The sequence below is a fragment of the Apium graveolens genome, chromosome 4 (genome assembly GCF_009905375.1).
Source record: "Apium graveolens cultivar Ventura chromosome 4, ASM990537v1, whole genome shotgun sequence".
Taxonomy (NCBI): Eukaryota; Viridiplantae; Streptophyta; class Magnoliopsida; order Apiales; family Apiaceae; genus Apium; species Apium graveolens.
In genome coordinates this window covers 216220683-216235363 of record NC_133650.1, presented here as the reverse complement: position 1 = coordinate 216235363, position 14681 = coordinate 216220683, and the positions used below count along the sequence as shown (strand labels likewise).

The window sequence follows — 14681 nt, the reverse complement described above, 5'->3', positions numbered from 1 at the left end:
CTCCTCCACCGAACAATTCTGATTCCCGCTTTTTAGAACAGTGCTTGTAGTAAAACCATAAAGAATAAAAAATAGAAAATATTAATAAATTCGCATGGGTTTTAAGTTGGTGTTGTATATTCTTTGGTCTGACCTACACTCCAATTTGAAACCGTAGAATCTTAACAAAACAATCCAACGGCTGTGAACACAAGTCATCGAACATTCTGGAACCCCCCAACGTAACCCCAACACAAACACCTTACCTATATAAACAACCTTAACACCCTGTCTTTTCACTCTTATTACAAACCCTAGCCTATATCTTTTCCCTCCTCCTAACTAAAACAATCGCCGCAACCCTAATACTCTGAGTTAGAGATGGCCGGAAAAGGAGAGGGTCCGGCGATCGGAATAGATCTGGGAACCACTTACTCTTGTGTTGGTGTTTGGCAACACGACCGCGTTGAAATCATAGCCAATGACCAGGGGAACAGAACGACGCCGTCTTATGTTGCGTTTACTGATTCTGAGCGTTTGATTGGTGATGCTGCCAAGAATCAGGTCGCTATGAATCCCATCAACACTGTTTTTGGTAAGCTCATTAGCCCTTTAAATGTATGATTTTGTGCGTGTATTTGTATGTATACATCTGTTGTTTTAGATGTATTTGAGGCATGTAATGTAATGTAGATCTATGAAGCTTGATAACCTGTTTTCGTGGATGCATGTGTAGCATTGTTTGACTTGGTCAACTGTGTCTAAATATCGTATTGTTTTTTTTTTTTTTTTTTTGCTAAATCTAAATATCGTATTGTTTATGCTCTAATTGTTGTTATTGATGTGGATGTGATGTGATAACCACATTTACTGTTGTTTAGTACTAGTGTAATTTTAACTTGGTCAGATATAATGTCTGTGGGTGTTCTTTAGACCTTTTTGGTCTCGGATTAGAGTTATGCTGTCTTATCAAATCCTGTCTTATTAGCGTAATGAGAAATTAGCTGGCCCTTTTGATAAATAGTTGAGGAATTTATAGATATGATTTCGTTTTATAACATTGCAGTTATGATGCTGGTGCAGAAATCTGAATTGTCCAAAAATAAAAATATACGTGTTTGGGATTTAAATGGTCAAAAGTTAATTATTATTTTTTATTAAAGTAATCATCTTGCAGCTTAAGACTGAAGCTTTTTTTACAACTTTTTTGTTTTTTGATCAAATTTGTTCTCAACTTCTTTAAAAGTTTTGAAAGGTTGTATATGTAACGTAATCCCACTTGTTGAAACCTTTATGCTACTCTTGTTTCTTTTTGAAACCTTCATCTGTTCATCTATTATTTGTAGTGTATAACAGAATCAATGTTAGTAATATATTCATATGTGCATGTTAAAATGATACCTGAGGGGCAAAAAGGGGTAATGAACTACAGCTGATGGGTATATTGGTGCAAACTTTGAGGTTTAAAAGGTCATTAAGTCATATATGTATGTATTTTATATATTTGTCATACTGACAAAGTTAAAATTTGGTTAGAAATTCTTTACGTATGTAGATAATCTGATTTTTTTAAAGTTCTAACATGTTGTCTTGTGATGCTAATAGATGCTAAGAGGTTGATCGGTAGGAGGTTTTCTGATGCCTCAGTTCAAAGTGACATCAAGTTGTGGCCCTTCAAAGTCACCCCTGGACCTGCTGAAAAGCCCATGATTACTGTATCCTACAAGGGTGAGGATAAGCAATTTGCAGCAGAGGAGATTTCTTCCATGGTTCTGATTAAAATGCGTGAGATTGCTGAGGCCTTTCTGGGTATTACTATTAAGAATGCAGTGGTCACTGTCCCTGCATACTTTAATGATTCACAACGTCAGGCTACCAAGGATGCTGGTGTCATTGCTGGTATTAATGTCCTGCGTATCATTAATGAGCCTACTGCTGCTGCAATTGCTTATGGTCTGGACAAGAAGGCTACAAGTGTTGGGGAGAAGAATGTATTGATTTTTGATCTTGGTGGTGGTACCTTTGATGTGTCCCTTCTAACTATTGAGGAGGGTATTTTTGAGGTCAAGGCAACTGCTGGTGACACTCATCTTGGTGGTGAAGATTTTGACAACAGAATGGTCAACCATTTTGTTCAGGAATTCAAGAGAAAGAACAAGAAGGATATCACTGGAAATCCCAGGGCTCTTAGGAGGTTGAGGACATCTTGTGAAAGAGCAAAGAGAACTCTTTCATCTACTGCTCAGACCACTATTGAGATTGATTCCCTTTTTGAAGGTATTGATTTCTATTCAACCATTACCCGTGCTAGATTTGAAGAATTGAACATGGATCTGTTTAGAAAGTGCATGGAGCCCGTGGAGAAGTGTTTGAGGGATGCCAAGATGGATAAAAGCACTGTTCATGATGTCGTACTGGTTGGTGGTTCTACTAGGATTCCCAAAGTTCAGCAGCTATTGCAGGATTTCTTCAATGGGAAGGAGCTGTGCAAAAGCATTAACCCTGATGAAGCTGTGGCGTATGGTGCTGCTGTTCAAGCGGCCATCTTGAGTGGTGAGGGCAATGAGAAGGTGCAAGATCTTCTTCTGTTAGATGTCACCCCTCTTTCCCTTGGTTTGGAGACTGCTGGAGGTGTCATGACTACCTTGATCCAAAGAAACACCACTATCCCCACCAAAAAAGAGCAGGTATTCTCTACTTACTCTGACAACCAGCCTGGTGTTTTGATTCAAGTTTTTGAAGGTGAGAGGACAAGGACAAGGGACAATAACTTGCTTGGAAAGTTCGAGCTCTCTGGCATCCCTCCAGCTCCCAGAGGTGTGCCCCAGATCACTGTCTGCTTCGATATTGATGCCAATGGTATTCTGAATGTCTCCGCTGAGGATAAGACAACTGGCCAAAAGAATAAGATTACAATTACCAATGACAAGGGTAGACTATCAAAGGAGGATATTGAGAAGATGGTTCAGGAAGCTGAGAAGTACAAGTCAGAAGATGAAGAGCACAAGAAGAAGGTTGAGGCAAAGAATGCCTTGGAAAATTACTCTTACAACATGAGGAATACAGTGAAGGATGAGAAGATTGCTTCCAAGCTTTCTGCAGATGATAAGAAGAAAGTTGAGGATGCCATTGAAGGAACCATCCAATGGCTGGACAGCAACCAGCTAGCTGAGGCAGATGAGTTTGAAGACAAGATGAAGGAGTTGGAGAGCATTTGCAACCCAATCATAGCAAAGATGTACCAGGGTGGTGAAGGTGGAGTTCCCATGGACGATGAAGACATTCCTTCAGGTGGCGGCAGCAGTGCTGGTCCCAAGATCGAGGAGGTCGACTAAATTTATAGTCCAGTGTTTTAATCTACTTTCTGAATTTACTTTTGTTGGTTCTAGACAGTTTAACGAACTTCTATTTTTTGGTTTTGAGATGGATCTGTTTTGATATCCATCTCCAATATTATGTCAACCGGGTTCTTTATATTTGATGATATAAAGAAGAAACTTTGTTGGAATTTCTGGATTTATTCAAGACTACTGGTTTGAGCAATTGATTCCTTGCAGTGAGTTACGGATATATTTAAAATGCATAGAATCTAAATAGAATTAATATCTCACAATTGTGGGACTGAGTGGTATTGACAGTTTGCAGTCCCATAATGTTGGAACCCCTTTTTGACAGAAACCCAGAGTTTTTATCAAATTGATTGGTAAAGGCAAGTTCCTTTTGTTTTTCTGTTAGGATGTTCCTTTTGTAAGTTGAGAATTATTAAGTATTTAATTTCTGGTTAAAGATAGATCTATTTATATTATTGTCTCATATTTTAAAATCCAATTACTGCAGGTTCTTTATGTTTTCAAATACCTATAAGGATTAGTTGGTGTTTTTGTGCCACCTCTATTTTTTGATAATTTGTACAGTCTTTGACAAAGGTTTGAACGGTCAAAGATATTAGTTGTGAGCAGCGATTTATACCTCTATCTTTTGATAACTTGTTTGAGGAGCGATGTGTACTTTTAAGCTTCATACAATAAGATGGTTTATGTTTCTTACTCCTTTTAAATTCTGACCCTTTCATCAGTGTACAGACATTAACACCCAATTTATAATTTTAGACAGAGCTACGCCACGCCGACGCTGTGTAATCGAGTAGTTTAAGGTTTTGATGAGATTCTCAAACTGGTTTTGTACATTGTAAGAACTATTAGATAGAAATGACGTTTCAGGGAGAAATGAGCTATTTGTCTTGAGCCCGGACTTTGAATTTGAATGAGGAATGCCTTAAAATATTTATCTACATCAAATGAAAAAAAAATAAAAATTACGAACAAACAAATTTCATCCCATTTCAATTAATATTTGTTTCAGTTAATATTTGTTCACTGAAACCAAAACAAAAATTTTGGATAGGTAATTAACCCACACCGCACGTCACAAAATGAAAAACTTGGACTAAATTGGTCAAAACATTTAACCAAAAAATGTTATATTTTGATCCCCAAATTTTCTCGTATCTTCTTATTAGACTATCCTATGTACTACGCGGCTTCCCAAAATGTTCAGAAATATTGTTCACCGACGGGAGAAATAATACTTTCACGAGCGGTTTGGAGTTCGTGTATCTTACCATAAGGACAAATCATCGGTTATCACTTTCATGACTGAATGTGATTATCATATGAATCATCTGCATGATTAAGCCCATAAATTCATGATGCATAACGAGCAGTAGCAAAAACATGCTAAACCAGATGATAAAATAGCAAAATATCATAATAGCTTACAGGATAATTGTGAGATACATGCATAGTTTAGATTGTGCGGTGCAGAGTTTGTTAATAATAAAGCACCACCCACTACGATTAACTACTGATTACATATTGCTACATCACGTCTCACTTTAACATAAGATCATTACCACCAAGGTGAGGGCGGAGGCAAACACGCACCTCATGTTCTTCTGGTCCTTCACGTAGTTTCGGAACCAATATCTCAAGAGATGTTCCTGGTCCATCATAATATGCTTCTATAGTTGCATCTTCTGGAATTCTGGTCGACAGAGGGATTTCTCTTACAAATTCTCCAGGGGGGCAATGTTCTGGAAATGGATCTGCGAGCTTGAAGGTCCTGTCACGCCTTTTAATAAATGGCATACGCGATGTGCTGAGACAGGATAGCTTGATTATACCATGAGTGGGTGTGTTCCGCCAAGAAACTTTAACCCTTTGAAGATCTACAAAAGGCAAGCTGATGATGATCAAGTATCCTTCTGGATCCTCATAAATCGATTTCGCAGCTGTAACCGGTCCAACAACATTACTCATTACACCAGTAAATTCATTCGTCCAGTGTGGTTCATTGGAATGAATCTCCAAATTTGGCACTTGCTCGGGAGGATTAACAGTTAAATAGCATTCATCATCGTTTCCATGTGGGAAAAAATCTTTTTTCCTTTTGCTGCTAGGAGGAGACACATCCATGACATCTCCATTAGTGTGGTTGGATGGTTGTGTTGAAAGGTTAAGCCCTGCTCCATTAAGCAACTTCTTTGAGCTGGAGTGTGTGTTGTTATTCTTTACAGGAGCCAGCCTCTCCAATTCAAACTCGGTGTTTGGTAGTGTTCTCCATGACCCAAAATCACTCGCTTCAGGTGGGATGCAGAAGTTTAAATCTCGACCTGTGAGTTCCATCCACCTTCTGCGCTCATCATCATCGAGACCCATTAGACTGGGTAATGAAACCACCTCAATGCCATGGACACACTGCGGGTTAGAAAGTCCCCTGTAGTGCTTTCGTTGCATGCGGTGAGAACGAACAAAGCCTTTATCAGCACTGAAGGGAAAGGGACGCTCTCCTTGTCGTGAATGCCCATTCATGTAGCTTCGCAGTTGCATCTTGCCCAATGCATTTTCAGGCCTTTCCTTAAAAACCCACATATACATATTTTCCATATCATGCTGAACCAAAAAAACATCAAGCTGAAGATCTGATTTATCAAATCCAGATAGCCCATTGCTGTCTCTGATAAGCTTAGCCTTGGATTTATCATTAAAAACAGGCTTAAAATAAAAACTAAAGAAGAGCCACGCACCCCATATGCTATCTACCCTTTTAGCGCATTTTCGTCCAACCTTAGGCACAGTGAGAAAAGTTTCAGCCTCATACATTTGGGTCCCAAGTCCAACATCAAGACCATCACAGACTTCCAAATTCCATGGTTGAAGAGGGGGGCTTCGTTCAGCCGAAAGGGGTAAATTAATATCAGGTGGACGGGGGAGAACAACGTGACGACTCATTTCTAGGTCTAATTCGTCATGTGACGAAGATGCACTTGAATCCATGGATAAAAGGGTTGACGGGTAATGATTTTCTAAAGACAAAGCAGTGAGAAGAGAATCTCCCATCTCAGAAGGTCTCCCTTCGTCGGAGGGCTAATCCTAGTTGTGATTCCAAAAATTTCATCTCAACACAAATATAATCAAAATACTTACAGATTTAATCATATTATCCCCTCAATTTCTCAATTATCCCCAAACACACCAAAATACTTATACCTAGAACTCTACAGTAAGAATCAAACAGAATTCGACAAAATCCCGAAAACCCAATAGGGGAAAAGACACACTAGAAAAGGTGTATATCAAAACCCATCTTAAGTATCTGCATATAAAGTGCTCCAAAGACAGAAACATGCTGAATCAAATCCATAGTCATCGAAACAACAATCAAACAAAAGGGCTTACTTAAAAAATCAAAAGAAACTCGATAGCAAAAAAAAATGATAATCAGTACTAAAAGAGGGTTAAAAATCTACCAATCAATGAAGCCAAGACCCAAGAAAAGGACTAAATCAGATGGGATCTTGGAAGAATACCTTTTAGGATAAGCTTGAACAACTAAAGATCCACAAAGATTAGGACTTTCAGTAATCTTGACAACACTCTTCATCATATTTTTCCCTTCTTTCAACTTGTCAATGTTATCAGTTTGACATATACATACATACGCAACTATATAAATTGTGGGGTTATTGAGAGAAAGAGGGACGCGTTTTGTTTGATAAAATGAAAGAGCTGAGGATAGATTTATAATCAAAGGGAGACCATGTATGTTTTTTAAGGAGGGAGAGATGATATTTCGTAGGATTATTATGTTTTGTAATATTATTTGTGTGTATACATCACTTTCGACACAAAAGGAAAGAGCCTGCTCTGGGTATTACCCTTGCCGTTATGACGGTGATTTTGGGGCTGTCTGGAGGGGAGTCTCAGTTCTTCACAACTCTGTCGGAACTAACGTCTCAGATTTATTTTTAATAATTACTCCCTCCGTCCAATTTTTATATAGAAAAAATGATTAAAATAATCGTTATTTTTTTAAAAAATTAATTAAAATAATTATTTAAAAAAAATGGACAATTTTAACCGATTAAATACTCCATTATCAGTTAAGTATTTCAATGGTAGTTAAAATAATTATTCTGAAAATTTATCCTTCATTTTGTAAGACCTTTTTTTCTTTCTTGAATATCCCAAAAAGAATGAATCTTTTCTTTATAACGCTTATTAAAATTATCACAATCACTCGTTCATATAACACACTTATTTTAACACCCATTACCTCATTTGTGTGATTAATATTGAAGTCAAGTTTTAATTTATTAAAAATCGTGCTATTCAAACAAACTAATATATATTAGGATGGAGGGGATACTGACAATAGTGAAACTGATTTTGAAAAAGCACACACACCCATTGAAATTTATAATTTAATAATTTGTTTTTAAATTTCTGAATTCTTGTAAGATTAATGTAAACAAAAACAAAATTTTATGTGACAATTTACCAATTATTTGTTGAACTAAAAAAAATTTTGTTATCCGAAACTTTGATATAAAAGTTTCATGCAAACGAGAAACAACTTCTTTTATCAAAAAAACACGCACTACGCCATAGTTTACATACTGCAACTTTCAATCAGCGTTGCTAAAAACCAAAAAACCGTTGATATAGGTGCAAAAAAAACTATTGCAACGCTTTTAGGGGATTGCAATTTTAGCCGTTGGGAAAACAATTTATTACAACCCCGACACATCCTATTGCAACGCCTGATTATCTGTTATAGAAACATGCTACTGTAACGTTACCGGGATTGCAATAGGTGTTGACCAGTGTTGCAATAGGTGTTTGACAATTAGTAGAATATTGTGGGCCTCACCAGTGGGCCTCACCGACAATACTTTAATAATGAAAAATTGATAGGAATTATTTGATTTATTTTTAAATTTCCCAAAAATAAGAAACATGTTTTTTCAATTTAATTACAATCAAGCAACCATTACATCAATAACACATATAACAAACATTCATCTAACCTAAAATGCTCGTTAAACACCTTATTAGTACAAATGTGAGAACTAATATATTTATAAATCATAAATATCTGGCTAGGAAGTGATGCATTAGTCTTGTACTTGCAATCCCAATGCACCAGTCATCATCGAAGCCTCGTCTGATAATATATCACCATATATGTTGTTGGACACAATCGTATCAAACTGCAGCAAAAAATAGAATATCATTTTTACTCTTGAACTATATATTGTCATGAGAGGATCTTGTGATACAACAAAATGAAAAATTAGGTGTGAGTTGTTAATCTTATCCAACTAAAAAACACCAAAAGCTTTGACCTAATTTTCTTGTTCAGAAGATATGAGTTGTTAGACACCGACAATCTGCATAGTTTGTCATGGGTGTTTTAAATGACAAAATTCAAAAGTCTTGTTATTATTCATAGACTATACTTGACATGAGATATTAGATGTGTCATTTATTTTCTGTAAACTACAATTTTTACAATTATAGAAAAAAAATCACAAAGTTAAGTAAAAAAAATAAAATAAATCTATGTATGATCATGACTAATTAATTATGGAAATTATTTTGATGTATTAGAATCGTTTATATTGGGCCAATCTAAAGCATCCATATTTGTGTCCATAAGCATCTGAAGCATGTCTGGAGTGGAAGCAGGAGAATTATATTTAATAAATAACAGGACCTTTCATCTCTAGATTTAAATACAAATAGTAGTTCACAAACAACTTTTTTTTGGTTTCACTGAGATTTAAGTTACAGATTATAACGATAGGAAGGAATTTCGTTACCTTGCAGTTTGCAGCTGCATACTTATCAAGAACCGAAGCTTGGCTCTTGTAAATAGACACATTCTTTCTCATTCAGTGCCACTGCATGATTTAGATCTTACCATGTATTACTTACAAGACACGTATCAGTAACCAAAGGCAAACAACTGCAAAGAACCAACGCCATCTAACAACTAACAGTATCCAAAGAGAAACGAAACAATATACATACAGTAAAGATCCAAAAACAATCATGTCTGAAGAAGCACAAACTCCAACCAAGCCCACCAAAACTGAAAAAACTCCAAAGACTCAAATTCATAATTGATATGAGACTATTAGAGTTCCCATACTGAAACCTTCTTAGTATTCTATATGGAAGGTGAGGATGTCTATGTTTCTGGAAGCTATAGATCCAGAATACCTTGACAGAATTAATGAAGGACCACACAAGCCAACCAAGCTCTCTGTTGTAGTTGCAGATCAGCCATCACAGACTGTACCAAAGGAGAAAAGTGAATATACAGCTGAAGATATCTCATCTATTACAAAGGATGCAAAGGTAAGACATTTGCTGCACAGTGCCATTGATAATGTCATATCAAACAAGGTAATTAACTGCAAGACTGCAAAGGTGATATGGGATGCCTTGGAGACAAGATGCCAGGGAACTGACTCAATTAAGAAGAACGGGAGGACTATACTCACTCAAGAGTATGAGCACTTTGACTCAAAACCTGATGAGTCATTGACTGGTTTATATGATAGATTTGTCAAACTCTTGAATGATCTGTCACTGGTGGATAAGGAATATGATCTTGAAGATAATAATCTGAAATTCCTTTTAGCTCTTCCTGAAAGTTGGTATTTGAAGGCCACAACTATAAGAGACAACTATGCTCTTGATGAAATTTATGGTATACTCAAGACTTATGAACTTGAGATGGATCAAAGAAGCAAGAGGCATGGGAGAAAGTCAAGGACAGTTGCTCTTAAGGCTGATGAGGAATCCCCTAAAATGGCTGTCTCAAAGAAAGGCAAAGGAAAGGCTCTCATCACAAAGTCTGATACTGAGTCACCAAGTTCTAATAGTGATGAGAATTCAGAAACAGAAAGTCTATCTGAGATGGACCCTGATGAAGAGATGATGAAGCTGTGTGCTCTTATGGTGAAAGAAATCACAAAGATTGCATACAGGAAATTCAGAAGGGGAAAGAAGTTTTCCAGGAAAGGTGCAAGTTTTGAAAAGAAAGGTTTCAGAAAATCTGAAGGCAAAGGAGGAAAGTCTGACAGAGGAGATTACTCAAATGTTAAATGCTACAACTGTGGTGAGAAAGGCCACATATCTCCTGATTGCAAGAAAGTGAAGAATGACAAAGGCAAGGCTCTTGTCACAAAGAAGAAAAGCTGGTCAGACACTTCAGATTCTGAAAGTGAGGTGAACTATGCCTTGATGGCAAATGCTGATAGCAGCTCTGAAGCTGCTGAGTTAAAGGTACCTCAAACAACTTATGCTTTTCATACTAATGATATAACTGAGTTGAGAAGATATCTTAAAACCATGTTCATTAGTTATAGAGATCAAAATTTAACATGTGAAAGATTAACTTTTGAAAATCTTACTGATAAAAAGAGGAATGATTATTTAGAAAAAGAGTTAGTTATGTTCCATCAAACTCAGAAAGATAAAGATGATGCTTTCTATGTTAGAGATGAAGTGCTTAAAATGAATGAATCTCTAAAAACAGAGTTAGAAAAGGAAAGAGAGATTATCAGGACTTGGACTAACTCTGGCAGAACAACTCAAAATTTGTTAAGTAGTGGAAACTGGAAAGAGGGCTTAGGTTATGGAGATGATAAGAATGATAAAAGAACTGTAGAAATTGAGCCTATAGTTGTTAAACAAAAGCCAAAGGTAAATCCTGTTAAGTTTGTAGCTGTAAAGTCTGATATTGATAAATCAGAAGTTAAAGAGAAATTAACTTCTGACAAACCAAAACAGGATAAGCCAACTGAAGTTAACATAGGCTTAATGACAAAGAAGCAGCTTAAGCATAAGCTGAAAGATGTTAAGAATGTAAACAAGGTAAAGCCACCTAGGAAAAATAGGAATGGAAAGGAAGGTGTGAATAAAAGCAATGATTATAAGCCTGTTCCTAATGCTCCTAGAAATAAATATTATAACTGTGGAAATTCTAACCAGCTGGCTTCTTTTTGCAGGAAAAATAAGAATATAAACTCCTTACCTTCAAAATCAGGAGTTAAGAGTCAGTCTGTTAGATATAGGCCACAAAATCCTTGTTTTCATTGTGGTAGCTTATGGCATTCCATTTATACTTGTAAGGAATATCATAGTTTGTACTATGATTATTATCAAATAAAACCTTCTTTAAAGAAAGTTAGCATTATTCCTTCTAGTGTAAGTTCTGATGCAAAGTCTAATATTGTAGATTCTGATAAGAAAACTGTTAACATAAACTCTGATGTTAAATCCGCTGCAAATGTTAACAAACTTAATAAGGCCAAAGGATCCAAGCAAGTCTGGGTCCTTAAAACTAATCATTAGTGGTCTTTGTGATTGCAGGGCAACAGGAAAAACATCCTAGTTCTGGACAGTGGATGTTCAGGACATATGACTGGAAATAAAGCCCTGCTATCAGACTTTGTGGAGAAAGCTGGCCTAGGTGTTTCTTATGGAGATGACAATATGGGAAAAACTCTGGGATATGGTAATATCAATCTTGGGAATGTCATCATTAAAAAAGTAGCTCTAGTCTCAGGACTTAAACACAATTTGCTGAGTGTTAGTCAAATCTGTGACAGAGGTTATCATGTGGATTTCTTTGAAGAACACTGTGAAGTTGTTAGCAAATCTAAAGGCAAAGTTGTTCTGAAAGGATATAGGCATGGTAACATTTATGAAGCCAGGCTTTCAACAAATACTGATGGTTCTGCAATCTGTCTGTTAAGTAGAGCATCAATTGAAGAAAGCTGGAATTGGCACAAGAAACTCTCTCATTTAAATTTCAACAATATAAATGAACTAGTCAAGAAAGATCTTGTGAGAGAACTGCCAAAATCAGTATTTGCTCCTGATGGCCTTTGCGATTCCTGTCAAAAGGCAAAATAAAGGAAATCTTCATTCAAGAGCAAGACCGAATCTTCAATTCTTGAGCCTTATCACCTACTACATGTTGATCTATTTGGTCCAGTGAATGTCATGTCTATTGCAAAAAAGAAATATGCTATGGTCATAGTGGATGAGTTCACCAGATACACATGGGTGTATTTCTTGCACCATAAAGTGAAACTGCATCTATCTTGATTGATCATGTCAAACAACTAAATAAATTGGTCAAAGACTCTGTGAAAATCATAAGAAGTGATAATGGCACTGAGTTCAAGAATTTGATCATGGAAGAGTTCTGCAAAGACCATGGAATCAAGCAAGAATTCTATGCTCCTGGAACTCCACAACAAAATGGAGTTGTTAAAAGAAAGAATAGAACTCTTATTGAAGCTGCATGAACTATGCTTGACGAAGCAAAGTTACCAACCTACTTTTGGGCTGAAGCTGTGCAAACTGCTTGTTTTACTCAGAATGCAACACTTATTAACAAGCATGGAAAGACACCATATGAGATGGTGAAGAAAAAGAAGCCAAATCTGAAGTATTTTCATGTATTTAGATGTAAGTGTTTTATTCTTAAGACTCATCCTGAACAGCTATCCAAATTTGATCTAAAAGCTGATGAGAGAATTTTTGTTGGATATCCACTTTCCACAAAAGCCTTCAGAGTCTACAATTTAAGAACAAGGGTTGTCATGGAATCTATCAATGTCTCTTTTGATGATAAGAAGATTATTGGACTTGAAGATTTCAATGATCATGATCAGCTGAGATTTGAGAATAAAGTTTTAAATTCTGATTCTGTAAATCCTGACAGTCTAAATCCTGATATTACAAACTCTGATGGATTAAACTCTGATGTTATTGAAACTGTGGTGACTATGCCAAATGAAAGTGCACCTGTACAGGGGGAGCATGTAGAAGATCCAACCACATCTCAAGAAGTATCAGAATCTAGAACAGGCTCTTCAAGTTCTGATTCATCAAGTTCTGATGAGCCAAGTTTTGATAATTCTGGAAACTTAAGTTCTGATAATTCTAGAAACTCAAATTCTGAAGGATCCAACTCAGAGAGCATAATTTCAGGGGGAGCATCAGAAAATGTTGATGGAGATAGCATGAATTATGGGGGAGCATCCAGTTCTAGAGATAACCTTCCATCTGCAAGGAAGTGGACTAAAGCACATACACCTGACTTGATTATTGGAGATCCCGAAGCATGTATAAGAACTAGAACAATAACATCAAATGAATGTCTCTATCACTCTTTTCTTTCTCAAACTGAACCAAAGAAAGTGGAAGAAGCTCTTCAAGATGCTGATTGGGTGCAAGCAATGCAGGAAGAGTTAAATGAACTTGAAAGAAATAAAGTCTGGACCCTAGTGCCAAGACCAAAGAACAGATCTGTTGTTGGTACAAAGTGGGTGTTCAGAAACAAAACTGATAGTGATGGCATAATTATAAGGAATAAAGCAAGGCTGGTTGCAAAAGGATATTCTCAACATGATGGAATTAACTATGATGAAACATTGGCACCAGTTGCTAGATTGGAAGCCATAAGGATATTTTTGGCTTATGCTGCTCACAAAAAGTTTACAGTCTTTCAAATGGATGTAAAAAGTGCTTTTCTTAATGGAGAATTAGAAGAAGAAGTATATGTTGAACAACCTCCAGGTTTTGTAGATTCAAAATTTCCTTATCATGTCTACAGACTTGATAAATCACTTTATGGCCTTAAGCAAGCTCCAAGAGCATGGTATGAGACATTAGCTCAGTTTCTTCTTGAAAGTGGATTTAACAGAGGCACTATTAAAAAAATATTGTTCTATCTCAACCATGGAAAGGACTTACTTTTGGTGTAGATATATGTTGATGATATCATTTTTGGTTCTACAAATGACAGACTTTGTAAAAGGTTTTCCAAGCTAATGCAGTCAAGATATCAAATAAGTATGATGGGAGAACTTAGCTATTTTCTAGGCCTTCAAGTCAAGCAGAATAAAGAAGGAACTTTTATTTGTCAATCTAAGTACACCAGAAATTTGTTGAAGAAATTTGGAATGCAAGATTGTTCAAGTGCATCCACTCCTATGGCCACTGCAATAAAATTGGATAAAGATACTGGTACATCAGTAGATATTACTGATTACAGAGGTATGATTGGCTCACTACTCTATCTAACTGCAAGTAGACCTGATATAATGTATGCTACCTGTCGTTGTGCAAGATTTTAAGCAGATCCAAGAGAACCTCACTTAACAGCTGTGAAAAGAATTTTCAAGCACCTTAAGGGTACAACTGATCTGGTATTGTGGTATCCTAGAGAATCAGACTTTAAGCTAATAGGTTACTCAGATGCAGATTTTGCAGGATGCAAAATTGACAGGAAAAGCACAAGTGGAAGCTGCCAATGTCTTGGAGGCAGATTGG

The 14681-nt window shown here is 36.4% G+C and overlaps 2 protein-coding genes across 2 annotated transcripts; one reads left to right on the top strand and one right to left on the bottom strand.

The window, feature by feature from the left end:
* The first annotated feature begins 270 nt into the window (after positions 1-270).
* Positions 271-3522, top strand: LOC141720602 (heat shock cognate 70 kDa protein 2-like). The gene is made up of 2 exons (XM_074523103.1): positions 271-574; positions 1585-3522. The coding sequence occupies exons 1-2, from the start codon at positions 361-363 to the stop codon at positions 3312-3314; spliced, it is 1944 nt and encodes a 647-aa protein (XP_074379204.1). The 5' UTR covers positions 271-360; the 3' UTR covers positions 3315-3522.
* Positions 3523-4725: 1203 nt separating this feature from the next.
* On the bottom strand, positions 4726-7205 carry LOC141720601 (uncharacterized). Its single transcript, XM_074523102.1, has one exon. It carries the CDS (start codon positions 6375-6377, stop codon positions 4869-4871), a length of 1509 nt encoding a protein of 502 aa, XP_074379203.1. The 5' UTR covers positions 6378-7205; the 3' UTR covers positions 4726-4868.
* Between the last annotated feature and the right edge of the window lie 7476 nt (positions 7206-14681).